The 23,035-nt window shown below is 39.2% G+C and overlaps 3 protein-coding genes and 1 long non-coding RNA gene across 6 annotated transcripts; 3 read left to right on the plus strand and 1 right to left on the minus strand.

The window, feature by feature from the left end:
• Positions 1–355: 355 nt before the first annotated feature.
• On the minus strand, positions 356–4,781 carry LOC110062585 (uncharacterized). Of its 3 annotated transcripts, none has more exons than XR_002298108.2 (4): positions 4,718–4,781; positions 2,560–2,748; positions 1,065–1,199; positions 356–555 (listed from the first exon to the last, which is right to left on the minus strand). It is a non-coding gene; the product is annotated as an uncharacterized LOC110062585 (long non-coding RNA). The 3 variants fall into 3 exon arrangements; XR_016207060.1 differs by having other exon boundaries at positions 4,729–4,766; XR_016207059.1 differs by lacking the exon at positions 4,718–4,781 and adding an exon at positions 3,975–4,052.
• A 3,533-nt stretch (positions 4,782–8,314) lies between these two features.
• On the plus strand, positions 8,315–12,630 carry LOC110062638 (solute carrier family 49 member 4 homolog). Its single transcript, XM_089289052.1, has 3 exons — positions 8,315–9,038; positions 10,995–11,703; positions 11,843–12,630. The coding sequence occupies exons 1-3, from the start codon at positions 8,726–8,728 to the stop codon at positions 12,258–12,260; spliced, it is 1,440 nt and encodes a 479-aa protein (XP_089145178.1). The 5' UTR covers positions 8,315–8,725; the 3' UTR covers positions 12,261–12,630.
• An 80-nt stretch (positions 12,631–12,710) lies between these two features.
• On the plus strand, positions 12,711–16,349 carry LOC110062639 (uncharacterized). Its single transcript, XM_089289065.1, has 4 exons — positions 12,711–13,488; positions 13,627–13,673; positions 14,765–14,919; positions 15,636–16,349. The coding sequence occupies exons 3-4, from the start codon at positions 14,793–14,795 to the stop codon at positions 16,340–16,342; spliced, it is 834 nt and encodes a 277-aa protein (XP_089145191.1). The 5' UTR covers positions 12,711–13,488; positions 13,627–13,673; positions 14,765–14,792; the 3' UTR covers positions 16,343–16,349.
• Positions 16,350–17,031: 682 nt separating this feature from the next.
• LOC110062636 (solute carrier family 49 member 4 homolog) lies at positions 17,032–22,781 on the plus strand. The gene is made up of 3 exons (XM_020769579.2): positions 17,032–18,081; positions 18,852–19,578; positions 20,126–22,781. Exons 1-3 carry the CDS (start codon positions 17,775–17,777, stop codon positions 20,682–20,684), a joined length of 1,593 nt encoding a protein of 530 aa, XP_020625238.2. The 5' UTR covers positions 17,032–17,774; the 3' UTR covers positions 20,685–22,781.
• Positions 22,782–23,035: the final 254 nt, after the last annotated feature.

Genomic DNA, 23,035 nt, shown 5'->3' on the forward strand with positions numbered 1-23,035 from the left:
ACGTTTTTCACGTAGTATCAGCCTTGCAGTCTACTCTTTGAATAAAAGACGTTGTTGCTTATCGTATCACCGTGGGGTTAGGTTTAGGGAGGGCCTGGAGGAAGGTGAGGGGAGGTGGCTGTTGGGACAGGTGTGTAGCTGGACAGAGCACGCAGCATAAAATACTAAATCCCAACTCGTTTTAAATTACATTATCCGAGCTAATTGCTAAAGGTCTGCATAAAGAAATTCACTTTCACGCCCATTTTTTCTTCCTTGAAATAGGGCCAACTGACATAAAGAAGTTGGAAACAGAGAGTAACGGGCAATGAAACAGTTTCAAACTCCACAGTGCAATAAATAATAATGGACTCCATTCTCTCTTTTAATATAATTTAATTTATAACATTTACATATTTAATTTACATGTTGCGTTGTTATGCTCTCTGCGAAATAATATGCATAAACTGAAACAGCAATGTAATAGAAATTAATAAATTATGATCAGTCGGGAGATTCCAGTCAAAGTTTTCTTCAGCCAAGCGGTCAAACATCAATTCTGTCTGATTTCTTAGCCTGAAAATTCAATAAAATGTATATTGGTTGAATATTGATTTCACCAAAAGGTTCAGTATTATGTTGCTTTAGGTACCCCTCGGTACCAACATGGCGTCCCCATTGAAAGCTTTAAAAATTGGGGTGAACTTGACGCGCGGATAACGCGCGTATGAAAAACTGTACAAAGCTAAATCTTGGTGACGCTGTTTACTCTCATAATCTTTAATTAATATCCCAGATTCTTGGTGAATCCAGGAGTAAGGAAAGAGGTGGAAAGTGTATACGTGTGGCAGGAAATTAAAAAGAGTGGGAGGAAACGCTATTGCCAAAACGTGACGGAGAACGAGATTTACAACATGGCGTCAATATCTTTCAATGGAAAAGACACAAGAAAGAATTACAGTCAAACCTCTCCAAAACTGCAATGGCCACCTTGGGGACAGAGAAAAGTGGCCGTTGTAGAGAGGTGGCGGTTTTCGGAAGGTGGCCGTTAGTGGAGGTTCGACTATATCATATTTTCTACTTACAAAAGTTGCACGAAAATCTGCATGACTTCTCCATCCTGGCGACTTGTTTTTCACACGCATCAAGCATGACAATATCATAAAAGCATGAATACTTATCGGCTTCGTCTACGCAAGGTCTGACATTCTCTGAAGAAACTGCAAAAATAGTGAAAAACATTGCTGGATAAATTATTTATTAAATTTAGGAAAAACACTCAGGACTAGCTAGTTTCTGGGGACATGCGTAAAAAGGTAACGGACTGAAGGTCTTGAAGGCTTTACGGTCATTTCGCCCCAACCAAAAGTCATTTCGCCCCATAATCGAAGTCACTTCGCCCCATACAAAAGTCATTTCGCCCCATACAGAAGTCACTTCGCTCCATGTAAGAAATTAGTGAAATTTGTCGTGAACTTTTCGTTTTGATGTTGGAGTTGGAATGATTTTGAACTTGAGACTTATGTCAGTTCAGATTATTAACTACTGCAGCTTCCAGTCACGTTCGTTTAAATACGCTTGGTAACACTAAATATCATTTCGTTGGATTACTTTCTTCATCACGAATTCTTACACGTTGTAATCCCTCAAAATACACTAAACATCACTTCGTTCGATTACTTTCCTCAACACGAATTCTTATCCGTTGTAATCCCTCAAACCCCGTTAATGCACGGGAACTTGAACTGTTCTTGTTAATTCTTATCGTTATCGGCCTCTAGTTTTGCTTACTCAAGAGAAACGACTTTCGGTAAATGTTGTCTCACTTTTACCGCGCGTAATTGGTTGAAAACTTGCCATGACAACGCAGCAATGACGTACGCTTCAAATTTCAGGACTTTATAGCGATGAAGCACTGCTAATCTTTTGCTTTGTTCTCGTTCTTTTACTTTAAACAACAATTTTAGAAAAGGGAGCTTTTGGAAAAGATTACGAGTTTGAATAAAGATAAGTTTGCATAAATTATTCGGCTTTTTCTATGATTTTATATTTTTATCAAAAGAATTGTCACGTTTTTATTTTTTTTTCCTGTATTCTATGTATTGCATTGTTGATCATTGTTTTTATTTTATTTGGTAGAGCCGTTTGTTTTTTTGTTTGTTTGGTTTATCCGCCTAGTCCCTCAGTGCATTCAGGTCAGTAAGAGCAGGCTTTCAACAACCGCTTGGCTGACCGTTCGTTGGCCTCGTATTCGTCCCACAAGTTGAACAGTTTGGTCTGGAGGTCGCGGTACTTGTGTCGTTGGATTCTTTTGAGTTTCCTGTCAGACACAAGGCGGATCTGCAGGACTTCTTGAAGTGAAAAAAAAAAAAACGCGCAACTTAAACTGTACTGACGTTTCCGTGTATGGGGGCAGATGCGGGATTTGCTACGGCAGCAAATTTGGTTTTCGAGACGCGAAAAAACGTTTCTGAACAATTCCAGAAAGATTTTGCTTGCGCAGCTTAAGTTTTATACAAAAACATTTCTGCATTTCAGTTCAAAACTGAAAGGTGTAGAATTTAAACCTACGTACTATACCTTGATTTGTTTGTGATCCTGAGTCACTCCGCGTCCTAATGGGAGATCGAACCATTGTCAGGCCAATTGGTAACCCCATAGAAAACATTCTTGCACAAGACGCGAAAATTATAGCCAACAAGACTAAAAGGAACGTCGACGTTTTCATCTTGTTTGTTAAACGATTGCCAAGCTTCTAGTTCTGTAGGCCTGTGGGTTATAATGAGTCTAATTAATGCTTAGTTATATATAGAGCTTTTCACAATGAAGAACTTAATACAGTTTCCAAAATACCAAGGAAAGTCAATTCGTTGGTCACCAAGGTAATTATTGACAACTGAAAAGAAACATGGCATTCCACAAATAACTCATAGATTAACTTGGCTCAAGAATAACTTTGGTATTACACCGCTGGCGTGAAATTAATTGCTGTGATGTGCCGAATTGTTTTGTCCACTTTGTCTGTGCTAGCTTGCCAGCTTAAAGAGCGTTTCAGTTTGTCGCTCACAAGACGACGAAATTTGCATGTAAGCAGCCTGATGTAATGATTGGCCCAATCACGAGAAAACTGCGATTCTTTTGTTTCAAAATTGTTCTCTCATTGGTGGCTTTTATCTGGCATCTGCTGGGATCAGAATGCCAGCACCTAAGCTTTTCATCTATTCTACAAATCTCTTGACCACGTGATATTCTCTAGAGAATGTTTCTTTTATCCATCATAGAATAATTCATTCATATACACGCGACTATTTAAAAATTTGAAAGCAAGAATTCTCAAGAGAATCATCACCTGGTCTGCAATGGGAAAACAAACCGCCCAAGTTAAAGAAGTCTATAGCGGTCCACAGTTACGGAAGTTTTTAAAATTGGCTTACGTTCCGAAGCGTGGGAAGAAATTTGGAAATCGCATGATTTCGAATGTGAACCCTTGCCCCAAATCTAGTGTTTCGAAAATTGCTTTCGCTCAAAACGCCGTCAATGGTTTTCCTGCTTCTAGTCCTGTTAGAGAACCATCGCATGGAGTTCTGCAACTAAAATATTTACTCTGATATCGGATTTTGTAAAAAGAATATTTAGAGACACTCAAAATTCTTCCGGTGTAAGTTATACCTAGTTTTCTTGTTTTCAGTGATAAATGATGTTGAAACTCAAAATGGGTACTGTTAAAATGTACTGTGGTATTTACAAACCTCAATAATTGTCTTATTTAATTGGGAAATTTACTTTACCATTTGGTCTGGAAAAACTGAAACCGGCGTCCTTCGAGTCATAAATAGCCGTGAGAAAACAAACAGAGATCTTGCGGCCCTTAAAACTCAAGGTATTTTCAATACCACTTCGAACATTCTTGCACTAAAAGCTAAGATGGGTTGACAACCTGAGGTATGAAACGTCTGTTTGGCTATCCTGAAACTTCTGATGCTGTTTGCATTTACCTGTTCAGTATCACTTGTGAGACTTGGCCGTCTAAAGATCGGAGAACTGTTACGTGACCTTTCTCTGTTGGGTTTCGATCAACTATGGAACCGGAAGGCCACCCCTCACGAGTCACGATCACTCCTCACGCGCGACGCCCGTGTAATCGATCGTAAAGCGGACTTTGCTCTCGACCCAGATTCTTGCGACCATTTTGTTTGGGTGCCGATGATACACCCAAAGGGTATACGCCCTTTGATACACCCTTTAGTTTTTTGGTTTTATACCAACGGTAAGATTATTGAAACAGGGAAAAAAAATGCTAGTTTGGGGGCAGTTTCGCGAAGTTTTTCCCTTCTCGGGGAGCTTTTCAATTCCTTTTTTCCAGTAACTGACGCCTAATTTTTTCAAATAAATTATGAAACCGCCTCTCTTTGAAAAAGGTTAGCATAATTAAACAGTGACTAATTTGGAGAAAAACTTCACCGGCCGTAAGTTGGAACTTGTCTTTCCGTGAAAGAGAATTAAAGCAATCCTTTGCGGCGAAAAGTAGACTTCCTGAAAGTCCTTTTAAATAATAATTTCCTCGCATATTGGAATCGTCGCTTCGCTCGGGAGCGGTGATCAAGCGAAGGATTGACTTGTGGCAGCTGTAGGCGAAAAGCTCAGCAGAGCTCAAGCTATATTTTTTAACCGTTTGAGTTTTGCCAAGCCCGTGATCTTAACTTAATCAACTCTGATATATATAACAGCGAAAACCTACCGACACTGTACCTGTCTTGTCCCTTTCAATTTTCAAAGAAGCACGACGCGTCGAAGTGAAAAATCACTAAACTAAATCAGCTATATAGCCCTTTACAGAGTTGTGTTGTCACAACATATGGCAACCGGGAAGTAATTCATAGCTTTAACTACCTCGTTACAGGACATTTTTCCGACAAATGAATCCCGTCCCTTTGAAAATACGGTACTTCGCGACAATCACATTTTCATGATTTTGCATAATTGCTCAACAACATCAAAATCAAGAAATTTTCGATTCAACAATGTTATCCCATACGGATCAAAGATACAAGGTGAGAAAGGGAGTTGAAAAGAAAACGACTTGTCTGTTTCTAAAATTTTTAGCTAGTGTTACAATTGAACTTGCTGTCGCATAATGGCTGACATGTTTGCCAGAATATGGACAGTTTGATGGCAGGAACAGAGATATATTAAAGGAGAACAGGACTTAAAGCAATACTTATACATCTGAATTGAACTCAATATATGAAACAGGAGGTCTTAAACTGAGCGATACTTGATTTAAATTGACACTTATTTAATGTCCGGATTTGAAACTTTTATTTTTATTATTAGCATGGCGTGATTTTTTGCGGCTTTCTTTTTTTCACATAGGTTTCGCAACTCATTTAGGAAGCTTCACAAGAATTTCCGATCATAAGGCGGCTCGTCTTCGATTTGAATTCCTTTTAGAGGAAATCTCGTGAATGAGTCATAGTTTGGACTCCCGTTGTGAGAGACAGGTAATAATAAATCCTGCTTTGTTTTTTTGATATTAAAAAAATTGAAATTAAAAATTATCACCATTGTGATAGACTTTTTATCATCCTGTTTTGTCAAGTTGGACACCTTTTGAGAGCCGCCCATACAATACACTCAAAGCCAGTATATCTACTTCTGTACCCATTATTCTCAGAACGAAATACATACATCCTTTGTCTTTCCTTGTTCAATTCTGTAGCAGAACGTTTTTTCAAATTTTTAGCATTAAACTAGAAAAGCGAAGATTCTTTTTAACTTTAACATTTATTGAATGATGGAAACCTATTTACACTAGTGTCATACAGAGCTCAAACAATGGCTGTTTATGTTGGCTTACTTGAAGCAAATGTGCCTTAAAATGTTTTAGTGGACTTAACTGTCTACAACAAGGAAATCAAGACAACTGAAGTACTCAAAAAAACGTTTTTATTCAAGTCCGGTCGCCGGAATTAATCAGTTCTGTATGAATCGTATGAGCTCCGTCCATGAAGGTTAAATGGACAGGAAGTTGATATTTTTGTCGCAATGAAAATGGACAAGAACGAATAAATAAGCCGTCGATTTCCGCCGCGATATATATCACTGCTATCATATATATCACATGTGTATGGTCTCTTTGTTCATCGTTTGCTTGTCCTTCCAAGAAAATGTCGATTTTACATTGTTTTGAACACAGTTACATTTGCAAAAATATCAGGCCCCGTCCCCACTACTATAGAAACGCAACACTCACCAGTCATTTTGGATTTGTGGTTGAAGAAAACTCGTGCTGGGAAATCACATGATTATTGTGACGCCATCGTTTTCAAAACGTTTTCCGTCCACAGGAATTAAAACGAAAATCCGGCGTTTTCAAATTCCTTCGGGTTAAAGAGCGTCTTCGAAAAGCTCTATTTTCGTGACGGATTAGTGCGGACGGTACGCCTAACCGTAGAAATAAAGCTGCGTTTTAAAATTTCTCCGGCATCGTGTGGACGGGGGCCTCATTCTTGCCTCGCGGAATGAACAAGAAGGTTAGAAGCCACAGACCAAGTTTAGAAGTTAAATTTAGTACAAAAAAAATGAAAAAAGAAAGGTTCATATAGGCAAGTCATAGAACAGCTGAAACTAACTCATTAACTAAGCAGCATAAGGGAGAGATCTGAGAGATTTGAAAAAGTATTGATCAAAGGTACGTTGTGATCGTCATGTACTTGTTGAGAACACTTGTTAATATGATTAATAGGCCCAACTCAGAGAACAATTTTTAACTTAACAAAAAATATTAAGTGAAAAAAGCACCGGTCGTTTAATTTTTCTATGTATCGTTGAAGCAACTATGTCAAAAGATTGCTGCCGTTGTTTCACGCGTGCATGAAAATCTTTTGCAAGCTGTCTCAATAATACTTTTGGGGAAAAATTACGTGCTTTTTGCGGGATGAAAATAGGCTCTCAAAAACTGAAGAGGATTATAAGTTGAAATATTCTGAAACTATCCAAATATTTGTATATGGTATAAACATCCAATAAATGTTAAAATAAAATAAAGAAGAACTAATAAATAATGGTGTGCTGAGGATAATTAATATATTTGTCATTTACCATATTTAGTATAAGCTGCAGTACTTCTGCAGATATAGCAATCAACATTGTTTCAATGAAACAGTTTCGGATTTGATATTGAGTCCAAAAATAGGGGATTTTTTTTCTGACTGATTCCTAGATGTTCTGGTTGTGTCGGGATTTAGATCCAGGTTCCGACTGTGGTGACTGTATTAGTCTGCAATCCACCGACGTTTTTGTTGATGGATAATATTTATATTTTATTAACCGAGCGCGAAGGCCATATTACGTGAATATAGACCCGAGGTCTTAACAGTACGGACCGTGCAAGGCGAGGTCCATAGAAAAAAAGACTGAGGACCGATATTCTTCTAGTATACGGTCCCGCGTAAGTTCGGTTAATAAGAAATTTATAACACGACTGAAAATGATTAGAAAAAAAAATACCAACGATCATGGACTGGAAAAACATTCCAAACTTCAAGCGAACGATCCAAGCCGACTAGGCGTGTACCCACTTCTGATGTTAAACAAAACAAATTAGGGAAAAGAGGGTTGAAAGAAAAAAAAAAAGAATACTTTATGTGACAGCAAATTCTTTTAGAAACGTAAACCATAAAACTGCCAGAAAACCAAACTTGAATAGTGATGGTGCGGGATCTATTCGGGACAGTGGCCGGTTCAATACTTGAAGAATATTGGACTGGCAATGGAGCAGTCTGATTGGTTAACTTTGGTGATTGGCCCTCTGAAACAACTTAATCGTGTAAAACCAGTATGCAAAGGATATCAGATATAGATATTACACGGCAGGGTGAAGATATGAATTTTATTTTGGAGTCGTAAAAACAATATTTCATGAACGGGTGTAGCGAGTGAGTAAAATTTTTTTATTACCTCGAGAAAATAAAATTCATATCTACAAGCCACGTTGTAATTTAGTTTTAATAATACAGGGAAACAGACTGTTTGTACAAAACACTGTGAAAAAGCGGGAAAATATGAGTGATATGTAAAAAAACGCCATTCGGGTCCTGAATGTATTGTCGCATGAATTTTACGAGTGGTGAATTTTCTAGTGACTCTTGTAAACACTCGTGTCAATGTAATAAGTAGAATTATCTTAGGGTAGCTTGCATTGACCTATGTTGATTAAAATTCAGCTATTTTTTTAGGTTTATAACTCTTTTATCAACTCTAGTTCCAAAGTAATATTTGTTTTTGTTTTGTTGTTTTTTTAACAGCGCAAATGACACGCAATTTTAACAAATTTCGTGTCATAAAATTTAAATCAAAATCCCTCGTAAGGGAGCCGAGAGCAGTTTTGAACACAGAGTCTGCGTTCCTCTCGAAAATATGGAGACTATGGGTAAAGTGACACTGAGATTACCTGAATTTGCATACATTTGAATATAAACATGAATTTTAAACGACAGGTATCAAAGGCTTGTACCAGCTGAACAGCTGAAGTGTCATGACATGCGAGACAAAATGGAAGCGACAGTCGACTTGATGTACTGGCTTCCCTGAGCTGTATTCGGACGAATACAGAGCCCTACACAAAATAATATTCTACAGCCCTCAAGAAAGAGCGTGACCTCGCTTCTCAAGCATGGTCACTCAACACTAATTTCAAATCCCGTTGTATTGTGGTGAATTATAAACTACACCCGGCTTTAATACGATGAGCACATGTGATCATCAAATCGACGAATCTTCACGTCTGGTGAACCCAGTTCTGAACGCTTCGCCGGAAGATATTGGTCGAATGGCGGTCGGCAGCATTAAAGTTTACAAAAGAAGGTGGTATATTTTAATGCTTTTTACGCTTCTCAACGCAACAGGGAATATTCTGTGGAATACATGGCCTCCAGTTCAAGAGACATGCCAACTGGTGTTTCGTTGGGATAAAACGAACGTGTTGATTATCGGCGCTTTACAAGCGCTTGGTTCAATAATCAGCATAGTGCCGTCCGCATGGCTTTTGGACACAAAAGGTGAGTAGTAAGCAAGTTTATTCTCATTTTTTCCTTTGTTAAGCCTTGTGTAAAACGACATAGATTTGGAAGAATCGTCTAAAGCGATCGACCGACATATTTGTTGATATTGTTGAACAGGGTGATTTGAACGGGTTCGCTCATGTTACCCTATCCGTATGAATAGCTTCTCAACGCGAAAACGGCCTCAGATTTTTAAACGGCGATGTCTTGTTGTTAGATCGAGTGATTATAACCTAGCGTGTTCTTTCCTTCACCGTCATGATCAAACAGGACAATAATTATAATGAATTCTCTAATTATTAAGTACGAAATCGAAGGTCCCGCAAAGTCACGAAGAAATATGTTGTAAGCTTGAGTTTGAAAGCGAAAAGAAAATTTGGGTATCAGATCCTAGACTACGTGTAGCTCCTCTAAGTAGCTCTAAGTCCATCGAGCGTGATTCTTAGGAAAGTGTGTGAGAGAGAAATAGCTATGTCTCTCGGCCATTTTGGCCCAGCCATTTTGGACATTAGCATGCGCTATCTCTGGTCACGCTCAAGGGGCTACGTAGCAAGCGTTCCCGTATGAAGAGCTTTTCCGCATTCTGGCCGCGCGTAAAGTGGAGCGAGAACAAAAACTCGTCTCTCGCTCGCTTCAATTTACGCGCGGCCAAAATACGGAAAAGCTCTTCGTACCGGAACGCTTGCTACGCAGGCTAGCTAAGGCCTAGTCAGGACACTAGCGACACTAACGACCTAAGGAGGACGGTATATTTGCTTTGTGAACATCTTGACATAATGACACAATAGCAACATAACAGCACGAACATAACGACATAGGGAAAAAACCTGATCTATTCCTTATGCTTTCTATGTCGATGTTCACGTTGCGACATATATAAGCTACTATGTCGTCATGTAACTATGTCGTTATATCGCTCGTGTGAACAAGGCTTGCATGATTTTAACGTCATAGGGGGAAAAACAGATCTTTTCCTTATGTCGTTATGTCGATGTTTACATTATAAACATAGGCCTCTACTCAAATATCGAAGAGAAATATTTAGAGAATTTTAGAGATATTTAGAAAATTTAGGGATATTTAGTAAAATATTTAGAGACACTAGATTTTAGTAATATTCATGGGTTTTCTGGCTGAACCCTATGTTTTCTTCGCTACCATTACTCCGTTCTTTGCCAGAAATTATCTTTTTCAGTGGTTCCCTACTTGAAAAATATATTCCATATCACTACAAAAGCACTAAAACAATAATTTTTTATACCAGTATCCAGCGGATGCTGGTATGAACATCGAAGTGCCAGAATCTTCCTCAAACCCCTCTACTACTGCGAGAAAATTTTGAAAATTTTGGCCTAGGAAAATAAGAGATATTTAGAAATTTTTTAATGATATTTTTTTTATGATTTTGAGCATTTTCGGAAAGATATTGAGGTGATTTTACTTGATATTTCTGGAAAGGCCTAAACCGACATATGGCGATTATGTCGTTATGTCATTTTGTCGTTATGTCGCTAGTGTGAACTAGGCTTAAGAGAGAAGAGGGTTGCTCGGAGTCTATTTATATCCAGAGGGGATGATGGTCCCTTATTTTTGGGCCAGTGTTCACCGAACTTTTCCCAGATTTGCTTGTGATGGCAAACTACAACATGGTCTGCGACAAACATGAATCTCAAATATACATGAAGACTGATATGCTCCTCAGGATTACCACTGACAAGGTACGGGGCCTCCGGTGAAAGGAAACGGGGCCTGGTGAACGTAGGTTAGCTCATCAGAAACTGACGCATAATGTGTATACCCCTGGGTATACCCCACAGTAGATTCATTTCCACAGCCTAGTACAGTAGGCCTACAGTTCCATTCTTTCGTAAACCTCACAGATCGAAATTTCTTCTCCAAGACCAATTTAATTATATAGTCAAACTCAAACACTTTCCTTGACATTTTTTTTAGGTCTTCGGTTTGCAGTCATATGCTCCATGTCACTTCAAACCATCGCTGTCGTCTGCGAACTCATCCCGTCCCCTCCCCATGTAAGGACCGCACTCATCACGTTTGCCGAGTTCTTGATTTCAGTGGCGGTACCCGCTGTACAAAATGCGGGCGTGCTTGTGCTGTCCGCGACCTGGTTCCCGCCACACGAGCGCATGACCGCCACTGCCATCGCCACACTGGTTTCGTACCTTGGGTCGGCGTTTAGCTATGTCGTGGGTCCAAACCTCGTACCCGATGTAGATTATGGCAACTTAACTCATTATCAAACAGGAAAAGGCATCGATATCAACAAATTGAGGAATAACACCACTCCGGAACAAATGAAATTTCTTTTGACTAGAATAAACGACTACTTGTTCATCGAGGCTGTTTTAGTTGGAGTATTATTCTTCGCGGTGCTGATTTATTTTCCCGCCAAACCGCCCAGCCCACCAAGCTTGTCGTCCGCTGCCGGGCGCCTAGATTTTGCTTCTGGCGCCAAAACTCTGCTCACAAACCGGTCATTCTGGTTACTGTTGTTAATCTTCAGTCTTAGTAACGGAGTGAACTGGGGATGGTCTAGTGTCCAGGACCTTATCTTCTCTGGAGTGGGGATTGATCAGAAGACCGCTGGCTGGTTGGGATTTTGGGCTAACGTTGCTTCCCTTCTTGGTATATCCTTTTCTTGGTAAGTTTTTTTTTTATAGACTGGAGGAGACTGGAATACCCCAGGGAAAATCTTCGGAGTGGGTAACGCTGTTTAATATGATTTGCGCGCGCAATTTTGCGCTTAACTAACATTACAACACTATTTTCTTTTCACACAGGTATGCCGATCGCATTCAGAGCTTCACCAAACCAATCTTAGTCTTCCTCTTTGTCGCCACAGCCTGTGCTCAAACAGTCCTCTCTCTAGCGTGCGAGGGAGTCATACCACTAACAAAACCCGTCTTTTATGCCTCAGGCATCTCACAGGTGGTTCTGTTCTGTGGAACTGTTCCCCTCATCATGGAACTCGCTGCCGAGTGCACATATCCGGTCGCTGAGGGAATCACGTCCGGTATAATGATCTTATCCGTGTACGTCATCAATTTTGTTTTCTTTATCGCTTTCATGTTTCCGCAAGCGAGCCCGCGATGGATGAACTGGTTACTAGTCTCCTCGACAGTGGTTTGCACTCCGCTTATAGCGCTGTACAGGGCAAGATACAAACGACTGGATGTGGACGAATCAAAACAGAGTTGATGTCTATGATAGCATCTATGAAAAAAAAAAATCTCTAAGCAATGCGGTAAAACGAAAAGTTTAGCCTCACTGGTCACATCTGTACAGATAAATGGTAGTTGTAGACGCTACATATGTGAAAGACTCTCTTTGCGCAGGTTTTTTGTTTTTTTTTGAAGATCAACTTGGACCACAATAAACACTCTTATATAAGTCCTTTTTCTAGATGTCCTTCTTTAGATCGAGGCTCTGTAGGACAGTGAACGTGCGCATAACACAGAGGCCTGTAGGCCTCACGAAACTTATTTGGAGTGAAGGATTTAGAAGGGAGAATATCACCCACGCTTTTTGGAGTATTTGCTATGGAGTGTAATAAAATGACCTTTCTCTACCAGTCTTCTGTCATGTATAAGTCGCTTCTTCTCTATCCCCTTTTTTCCGAGCCTTCGTTTGTTGTCTCATAACACACTGCCTTATCGCGGGTGCATTGAGACACGGTTCGAGTCGTGTCATTACTACAGTCGGTAGGTGTGCGTTTTTCCTCTCTCTCTCTCTCTCTCGGACTCCATCAACCGCATCCGATCCAACTGATATCATTTCTCAAGGCATAACTTTAAGGTCCTTTAAAAACTTAGGTGAAATGTAGACGCAAGAAAATAACAAAAGAAACGGAGAGGGAAAAAGGGAAATGGCGTCAAAAGGGAATGAATTTTTGTAACAACCCGGGCAAGAAAAAAATCAGTTAACCTTTGACTATTAGTCGATAATTATGCACCTAGAAATCTAGAGTGCGGGGCTACGAGCGACGAAGCCAGCAGTTGGGGCTCGTACGTTGTCAGGATGAAATTAACGTGCATCCTTAGAATTAAGCTCTTTAGCCAAACCGCTACATAAACCAAATACTCGTTTTGAGTCAATTGTATGAACTTGTATAGATGTGAATAAGGAGAGTTATTTTTGTTTTATTTTTTTCCGAGCTATCCGCTCACCACCAGTTTACTTTTTTACGTTCTTCACCTATGTCGCTCATGTATGTCTCAAACCTATTTCTAATTACCTCCTCTCCCTCCTAGAAAGGACTTGACTACAGTCTCAATGAACGAGAGTACCCTGGGCACGAGAACAGGTGTATTCACAAGAGCAAATGACAAATGCTAATATCTTATTGGTAAAATTGTCGTCGACGCAACATGCCGTTTCCCGGACAATCGTGTGATTCTACAAATATCAATCTCTCGCATTATCTTCGGTATATCTTGCAGCTCAGTCTTCTTTATGGTTAACCATTACATGAATCGGAACATTTTAAGCAGTTCTTTGACGCTCAAAGGTTTGTCTTAACGGTTCAACTGTGTTACTGATTAATTTTGCTTTTCAAAACATATAGCGGCGAGCACAGCAGCGTTCGAAAATACACTGAAGCAGAAACAAACGGTGAGTAAATAACTGAGTTATTTTTAAAGAAAAACATTGTGTGGAAATACAGAACTATAGAGTGGCGAAAACTGGTAATTGCTTAGGAGATTTCGATTCTGAGGAAAAATAGAAATTCTTATTGTATTAATATCATGTATATGCAATATATTCAGCATATGTAGCGCAGTTACAAATTCACTGAGCTTGTCTTCTGCTGTCTTTCAAAGTTGCGCCCGCAAGCCGCTTGTAGTTACATTTCTCAAACCGCTTTACAGAGATTTTCCAAACAAGAAACGGAAAAACATCGATTCATCACAGTTTCAAGAAACAAAATATCCTCATTAATTGTTAAAGTTACATTTATAGCAAAAGGAAACAGAAAAGAAAACAAGATCTTTACATGTAAACTGACCTGGATTATGTCGCCGAAATTTCAACAGATTTGTGTGGTTTACAGTGGTACGACAAAAGATTAAATTAAAACCTGTGTCACCCCAACAAAAACTGGAGTTAAATGGTTATTTCAGTTTTAACGAAATGATTTGCACGCGAGCTTAAATTTATTATTTTCTGCAGTCGGATGCGTCAACACTTCTATACTCTCTTAGTACTACGCTGAATACGCATAGGAGAAAATGGTTCCTTTATCAGATCCTTAACAAGCACAAGTTATTTTCAAGCACAACTTGACAAAAGTCATTACCCCAGTGCTAGTTTCGGATATTATACTTCTGTCTCGCCCTCTTGTTTTCAAGCACTTAGGGCCGCAGATTTTACACTTGTAACTCCATTTAAAACTCGTTTGCACTCAGGTTTTTACGTAGAAAAGTTTTAGTACTCTGTTAATTTGATCCTGATCGTATGTTTGCTTTTGAGCAGAACTGATATTTACTTAACTCTGAGAACTGCATTGACGGACACAGAAGAATTTCATAAACTTTAGACTGAAAGCCGTAAAATCGTTTTATATATATATATTTATCTGAGGCATTGTTTATTATAACTTAGTGAATAAAAACTTATTTAGGAAGTTTAGTAATTGAGTTAGCTCTAATTCCAGTGTGCAATTCTGATGTTTATGTTTAAATCTTGCATGTTGCTTTATATAGGCTTATAATCGTAAGATTTCAAGTTACCATGCCTTGGAATCATTACACTGGCGACGAAATTCAGTGCAGAGGAAAAGAAGCACAGCTCAGAAATCGCACTCGTTCAAGAAGCAGTAGACGTGTTCCTTCATCACACCTCAGCAAATCTTGTGAAGGTAATCTATTTCATATTTATTACAGTTGAGTTCTAGGTTTTGCGATACCTTATCCCCATAAGTCCAGTGGCGTTTCAAGGGAATTTGCTGAAAGGTTCTGAAGGCCAGACGGGGTAAAAAATCCCCCCCCCCCCCACCCCGCTGCCCTTTTCTATTACGAGCACTGAAATGGGCCCATTTTCAACTAGATCGTATTTTTCCGAGAAGTTTTCTAAGTTGGTTTGTATACTATTGATATTAGGTCTTTCCACAAATATCACGTAAAATCGCCTAAATATCTATCCGGAAATTCTTTGAAAAGTTTTTTAAATATCACAAAAATGTTTCTAACTACTATATCTCAAAAACCCTCTAAATACCTCTTATGTTGAATAAACCGATTTTGAATCACTTAGGTCAAAATTTCGAGATTTTCTTGCAGTAGTTGAAGGAATAGAGGGAGAAGATTCAGGCGTTTCGGTCATGGTTACCAGCATGCGTCATTTTGGAAAAAGAATATATATATATTTTTTGTGGAAAATCGCGGAACTGGATTATTTGGCATAAAACTGAGTATTGTTTCAAGAAAATAGCGAGGAAAACACGGGGCTAAGCCCCCAAAAAACTATGAATATTTCTAAATTTTCTTAATATCGTAATCAGTTTTCCAAATACACCAAAAATACCCGGATATTTGTGGAAAGTCCTAACTGATTTGTTGTGCTTTAATTTAACAGTCATCTTCGATGAAGAAAACTCGCCGGAGCAAGAGTCATCGAGAACACCGTGGGGTCTGTGCAAAATTTCGCGCTCAGGGTATTCATACAGTTGTACTGATGTCACCTTTCCTCTTGGTTTTACGAGCGACGAATGTCAAATGCTGGCCACTCGACAACGAGCTACGAACTACCTATTTTACATGTACACTGACAGAGGACGTCCTGTGCAGTCGGTACAAAGATCGAAGAGTTCCAATTCTTCGTCCTGGCGAGTCAAAAGCCCTAGTGAAGAAGACGCAATCAAAATGGCGCCAGCCTTTGGGAGAAAGCAAGATAGTTCGAGATTGTTGAAAAATAACTGCTCTTTTTCTCTATCTAAGAGGAGAGAAAAGGGAGCTAAAATCACACCACCTCGGAGAGAAAGCTTGGCCCAAGAAACTGAGTTTTCTATTGACGATTCCCCAGCAAAGATAATGATCCGCAGTTTGAATAGAGACTTGTCGCCGTCCGCGCGATTAGAACGCTATTTAATTAGCCTGCAACGGGCGGGTTTTTTAACGAGTGCAAATAAAGAAAAAAGGAAAAACTCTCAGATTGAGTTAGACAGAGAAATCACGGAAAACGCTCGAGAAGTTAGTTTAAGGTCGAAGTATTTACCTCATCCTCCAGTATATTTATTTGAAAGAGCAGTTAAGAATTCTCCTTTTAATAATAAACGAAGATAAAAATCTAGCGTGTGTTGCGATTTTACTATTCTCGTGACCTTCTTTCTTGCGATTCGTTCCTAGACAAACTAGTGCTAACCAATCAATGAAAATGTTGTCTTCTTGGCCAATCAGGTCCATGAATTTTCCCACGTTTGCAGACTAGCTGTCCTTCCACGGTTATATTTTTGTTAGACTTCTTATTGCAAAGGAACTCGTAAGGAGGGGAATTTTTAAACATCGCTTGAGCCATTGAAAGGCTTTATTTAGTGTCAATGGTATTAAGCTTTAAACAAAAAGCTAATTGCGACACTATTTAAATAAATAAATAATGTCCCCAATAAAATTTGCATACTAGTATTATAGTACTACTATAGTTTAATCCCTATTAAACGGTCGCTCTCTGGGAAATGGATATATAGTGGCCGCTTTATAAAGGGGCTGGCCGCCTAATAGAGGTAAAACAATAGAAGAGCCATAATTGGGACTTTGATTACTGGGGTGGCTGTTTAATAAATAGGTGGGGTTCGACTGTAATTAGTTTTACCGGTTCAAAAGCCGTTGCGCAAGAGCAAGAAAGTCATCAGAATCTGTGCAATAACTTAAAGAAATCCAAAAGACGAAAAGAAAAAAACAAAAACAAGGAAACATGTTTCGGATGTTCAGTATCAGTCATCAGCTACACACACAAGTAGGGTAGAGTAGACGAGTAGATATCTTGTGTACTCATTTGTTATTCTTGCGCATGAAGTTCCCATTATATAAAACGCGTCGGGAAGCATAAGAAGGTAGCGGAAGGTTTCGGACCAAATCAAGTTCGCACCGTAAGTGTTCGCACCAGAAACTCGATTGGTGCGAAACTCAACAAATTTTCCAACGACGTACCAGAAAACAATACCTCTCCCCTCCACCCACCGGTAAACTAAGAACGAACTTTCGCGCGGCTAAACCTGGGCTAAACGAAGAAATCCCAGGAGGGAAAGAGCTTTAAAATTATCATATTCTGACTAAAGAAAAGTAGCTGAGCAACTTTTCATAGCAGGAGGGAGCCGCACGTTGGTAAATAATTTTCCCACCCCACAGCTACAGGTCAGTCACATGACAAACCAGTTGTAAAAATATCCGCGCGAGCGACCGGTCTTTGTGTCTTCTGGCTACTAGTAAGTTCAAGGTTTTTCACGGAGGTTTCTTTCCTCTTGGCTTTTGCTTGGACTTTTGAGTGGTGAATCGAAACAGGTCTTTGATTGTCTACAAGAGAGGGAGGCAAGCACTGTCTGCTAAAATCCAAACACAGGTTGATATGGTTTGGCAGTCCGTGTAGGTCTTTCGTGTGCTGAAACCTTGAATCTTTTTGAACCGGCGAAGCTTCGCTCTTTGACAAGACGTCTTTGAAGTAGCAGAAGTTTTGGCATTTCCTGAGTGCTTCGAGAACTTATTGATAAAAAGGAGCCCCATGAAGAAAAATCAGTCCTTTGAAGAGAGAGCGGCCTTGCTTCGTTCAGAAGATCGGCGATATCGGTCGCTTGGTTCCGTTCACCAAAACAAATGCAAGGTCTACAAACGCCGATGGTACATTCTCACTATTTTCTCAATCGTTGCGGCGCTCAACAATTTAATCTGGAATACTTGGGGACCTATACAGGGTACTTCACAAGTTGTGTTTGGCTGGGACAACACGACTATTACACTGCTGGCTGATTGGGGCCCGATATCATTCGTTGTTGCCGTTGTTCCGATGTGCTGGTTGATGGATATGAAAGGTAAGCTTAAACGTTATGTCAATTAGATTAAGCTCATTGTGTTACTGATAGCAGACTTCTTATTCGTTTCAATGTAAGCTTAATTTCAAATGATAAAGATTAGACAGCGTTGGGTTTCGATGGATCCAATGAACAAACTGTGCGTGTAAAATTGCATAGTAGGAGCAGTTCTAAGTTACCGTAGTTCCCTCTAGAAATTCCAGCTTTGGTTCATACTTTCCTTGAATAACTGGATCATGTACACTAAAGGTATCTGCAGTCCAATGTGGATCAATACCCTCAATTGATACCCTTGATCAACCCTATGTCGACCCTCGATGGACACTTGATTGATACTCCATCGACACTCCATCAAAACCTTATTTGACATTCAATCAACATTTGATAGACATCTTGGTCAACAGTCAGTCGAGAACTGTGTAATTTTCAATCACTGCATATGAGATATCGATAGAGTGTTATTCCTGGGTCTATACTTGAGGGTATTGATTGATACTCGACGGTGGTTGCCTTTAGTACACATGATCCTGGAGACCTTGGATTTTCCAATAACCTTCCTTAGGGTGGGTATGGATATTTTCTGGAACCACACTTTCACAATTTCATACATTTCATCATATCCAGTTGACATAGCAATGACCCTAGTAACAGAGGTTGGAGTTAAGCGTCAGCTCAGATAGGCTCCTTCGACTCACTGAACTGGAACAAGTGTGATCAGGAATATGGATCTAAGTCGATCATATTGACTCTTTTTCTGTGTTGATTTATAGGCCTAAGAGTAGCTGTCCTAGTTGCCATTTTTTGTGAGTTTATTGGATCTGGCCTGCGCTGTATACCACTCAGCAATCAGCATGTGAACCTACAGACTGCACTTATCCATTGTGGACAGTTTATAACTGGAATTGGAGGTCCAATTGCCATGGCTGCAGCTCCAATGGTTTCTGCAGCGTGGTTCCCTCCTGAGCAGCGTACAACTGCGACTGCAATTTCTTCCCTGGCTTGTTACAGTGGGACAGCTTTGTCATTTGTAATTGGGCCACTTTTGGTTCCTGATGTGGAGGAATATTTCAAACAAAGTGAGCTTAACGTTACCAGTAATGGGCAGATTTCTTATCTTGAGCTGAGAAATCATTTTAACCAGACAGAGATAGACTACTTCAAGCACAAAATAATGCACCTGATGTACATAGAGCTGGGAATCACCGCTCTTACAATGTTGTGTGTTATCATTCATTTTCCTGAGAAGCCCAAACTGCCACCGAGTGTCACTGCTGCCATTGGACGTCTGGAATTCAAAGTTGGTGCCAAGAGCTTACTAAAGAATTCACAGTTTTGGCTGTTGGTGGTTATTTATGGAATAGGAACTGGAGTTTATGGTGGCTGGTGTTCAATTCTAGACCTGAACCTCTCACAGTTCGATATTGATCAGAAAACTGCTGGTTGGTTAGGGTTTGGTGCCGTTGTTGCTGGATCAGTCTCAGGAATTTCATTGTCAATGTAAGCACAAAGTTACACTTGTACTGTTAACTTAAACATACAGTTGAACCTGACTATCTAGAACATGTTATCTTGAACTCCCTGTTATCTCAGACTCAAATAATTTCTCCTTTGAATCTGATTTTCTTTGTTCATTTACAATAAATTGGCTATGTTAAACTCCTGCCTTTTTGTACAATTTTTTCATCTTCCTAAATCAGGAAAGTGGGCTTCAGGTGTAGTTAACATACATCAATTCATTAATTGAGACACTCACTTGTTGTTCTGTCATCTTTTATAAGCAAATTTCTTTAGGCTAACTAGTGTAAATCTCTCTTTATTGAAAACTTTTTAAATGGTGCACTTTTTAAACGGTACACCTGGGTGGAGAGAGGCACTGTGAGAGTAAAGTGTCTTGCCCAAGAACACGACGCAATGTGCCCGGCCAGGGGTCGGACACGTAGTGCTCAATCCTGAGATGAGCACACTAACTATGGGGTCTCCGCACCTCCCATTAATGTATATGTAATGAAAAGTATTAATTTAAGATCATTGCTTTTTGTTTCAGATTTGCTGACCACTTCACTCGTTACATGAAGCTGATTGTCATAGCACTCCTAACTGGTGCCACAGGATCGCTCTCAATTTTTACTCTGATATGTGCTGGTGTTATTCCGTACTCAAAACTTGTCCTCTTTATAACAAGCATCTTGGGAGGGTTGTTCGTGAATGGAACCATCCCACTATTCTTTGAATTAGCTGTGGAATCTACATACCCAGTCGCTGAAGGAATCACCTCAGGATTCCTAACATTCTCCAATAATTTCTTGCAAATAGTTTTCTACATCTTCCCAATGTTGCCGCACTTTGGTCTAAAATGGATCAACTGGTGCACTTTTGTGACGACCGGTCTTTGCATTCCTCTCTTGATGCTGTGGAAGCAGAGGCGCTACCGCTCTGATGTTGATGCAAAAGACAGCTATGTTCCTGCCCCCCATAACAAAGAACTGAGCACTGAGGTCAATTATGGCAGTGGAAGTGTATCATCTAGTGTTAATGGTTTCCTACCAGGTTCTTCAGCACAGACACATTCTTATGGCACAAGTAGTTATCCTTCAGTTGCATAAGATTACTTTAGTGTAGGCTGATTCTGATGGTTGTGGGTGTAACTTATGACAAATTTGTTGGGGCAAGATCAAACAGGGATAAGAGTTGACGAGCATGGAAATTGAAGACTTGAACAAGAGTTCTCTGCAGCTCTTTTTAACTGTCTTCTGCTTGTGGTAAAATGAGCTTAGAACCATGCCATTCAGTGAGAATAACAACATGCCTGTTAAACAAGGAAAACCTTAAAATTGTGAAAATTTGACCAAACACGTAACTGAGATAATCGAGTAATGACCAGTAATCAGGCAAGTCTGTTGACTCACATGATTTAATCTTTTTGGTTACCACTTTGGGTTGGGTTTGAAGAGTAACATAAATACTTGTAAACTAAATTCTTTAGTTTGAGCAAATGTGGTTGAAATAAGGAAAGATATTAATGTCTCAGAGGAAATGATAATCCCAATTTATCCATCAAAATAATTTGGTTCATACTTCAGCCCATATCAGAAAGATACAGGCATGTTTTTATTAAAAATCTCTACTTTGTTAAGGGTTACAGGTTAGAGATTTCATGAGGTACTGTCAAATTTCAGAGCATTGTATATAGATACAGAAACCCAGTCATGATTTGATGCATGCCTTTCGTTTGTAAATGGCTTGAACTAAGGAGTATCAGTAGATTTTGTAGGAAATTTCTTTGATATGATATGACAAATCGTACAAGCAAATGAGTTAGTGAGGATGGAGAACAATTGGGAATATTAGCACACAGCCAAACATTTTGAAGTTTAACTCCAAATTCTACGAAATTTTATTCTAGTATTACATATTTTGTTGCAACTTAACTTAATTCATTTCCTACTCTGAGAAATCTTTTATGAAACTTGTCTTCCAACAAACTTAAAACATCAAAAGTTGCAAGAATATTTCACTATTTAACAGAGCCTTTTGTTTTTAAGATATTATTGATTGTGAGTTTATCATGTAGTCTTACTGAATGTTCATGATATAGTTTTGTATTGCTCATCAATAATATATACAGGTAAAAGATTTTCATGGTTATTGATAACAATTAATATATTATTTTACAGGACTTTTGGTGGTGATAAGTTTTTAAATTTATTTTAGAATGATATTATTAAATAGTCTGAAAAGTTGACAGTGAGCAGTTACTGAGTAGATCATCAAGTGGTGTTAAGCAGGAGTTAGAGGGCTTGTTATTATGGAACAACTTTCCATAAGGACAAAAGCAAATCAAACAGCAAACAGTCTAATGTTTCTTTTAAACTTCTGCTTTTACCTTTTGAAGTCCACCCTTTCTTGCGTTGGTCACACTTCTCGATGATCTAGGAAAGACCGCTCATTCAAGGCTGTCATTAATTTGTGAGTCACCCGTTGCCTTGGTCTTTACACCTATAACAAACTTGTTGCTTTGTGGGTGAATTATGTCCACAACAGGCACGTTCGCCTGTAACGTCAAGGGCTCATCAAGGACACTCAACCATAACACCTGTTACCATTAACAGCTTTTAATGACAGCCCTTACACTCAATATGACAACTAATAAGGGGCAATGTCGCTTCTGACCGCAGAGCTTGAAGGGTAGTATTCATGCTTTGTTATAAATTTGTTCAATGCGTACAGTTTTGCGGCTACGTTGTTGATAAGAACACTCAAGAAGAGATTCAATTGACCAAATTTTAGGGGTTGGGTGGTGTTTAATTGGTCCTTCCAGGACTTAGGTTCGATTTCTGGAACTCTCTCAATTCCAGTCTTCTTTGGTCTTTGTGTTTAGGGAAGGGGCATGGGTTATCACGTCTATCCAGGGCTTAGCATAGGACTCTTATTTTAAAGTAGCCATGTTATGAAGGCGTCAGCATATGAACAGATGATACATTGCGCTTAAATTCATGAGAGGCAATGTCATAACAATTTCTTATTAAATTTGTTTTCTCCATATAACAATTAGGCTACATTTTAAAGCTAAAATGTGTATAAATTTACCAATATTTCCTTCTATCAAAAACCAACAACAACATGGTTTTCAGATATGGGCCACTGAGGGGATGGGTTATTATTGTGAAAAAAGAAAAGTGTATTAAAATCTGAAGTCAAAAGGACTGTCTGCTGTTTTTGAATCTTTAAAGTTAATGCAATCATGTGGGTTTAAACTGTCAATGGAGGGTTGACCAATGTTGTTTTATGGCATTTCTATATATTAAGGTGGCCAGTAATGGAAAGTGCTAGTTCATCAGACTTACTTTTGCAAGTAACAGAAATTTCCAGGGTAGGCTCTTGCAAAGAATTAAAATTTCAGATAAGCCCATGGATACCTCCTTAACTTGCCCCCACCCCCACTCCCCAACATTTA

Source organism: Orbicella faveolata, unplaced genomic scaffold (assembly GCF_042242905.1).
Source record: "Orbicella faveolata isolate gen_17 unplaced genomic scaffold, um_ofav_v1 contig_2, whole genome shotgun sequence".
In the NCBI taxonomy this organism is placed as follows: domain Eukaryota; kingdom Metazoa; phylum Cnidaria; class Anthozoa; order Scleractinia; family Merulinidae; genus Orbicella; species Orbicella faveolata.

Excerpts from the sequence above, each read along its gene's own strand:
- LOC110062638 (XM_089289052.1), top strand. The coding sequence starts at position 8,726 with ATGAGCACATGTGATCATCAAATCGACGAATCTTCACGTCTGGTGAAC. Across the intron at positions 9,039-10,994 it reads ATGGCTTTTGGACACAAAAG|GTCTTCGGTTTGCAGTCATA; the intron begins GTGAGTAGTAAG and ends CATTTTTTTTAG. Across the intron at positions 11,704-11,842 it reads CTTGGTATATCCTTTTCTTG|GTATGCCGATCGCATTCAGA; the intron begins GTAAGTTTTTTT and ends CTTTTCACACAG.
- LOC110062639 (XM_089289065.1), top strand. The coding sequence starts at position 14,793 with ATGCCTTGGAATCATTACACTGGCGACGAAATTCAGTGCAGAGGAAAA. Across the intron at positions 14,920-15,635 it reads CCTCAGCAAATCTTGTGAAG|TCATCTTCGATGAAGAAAAC; the intron begins GTAATCTATTTC and ends TTAATTTAACAG.
- LOC110062636 (XM_020769579.2), top strand. The coding sequence starts at position 17,775 with ATGAAGAAAAATCAGTCCTTTGAAGAGAGAGCGGCCTTGCTTCGTTCA. Across the intron at positions 18,082-18,851 it reads CTGGTTGATGGATATGAAAG|GCCTAAGAGTAGCTGTCCTA; the intron begins GTAAGCTTAAAC and ends GTTGATTTATAG. Across the intron at positions 19,579-20,125 it reads TCAGGAATTTCATTGTCAAT|ATTTGCTGACCACTTCACTC; the intron begins GTAAGCACAAAG and ends TTTTTGTTTCAG.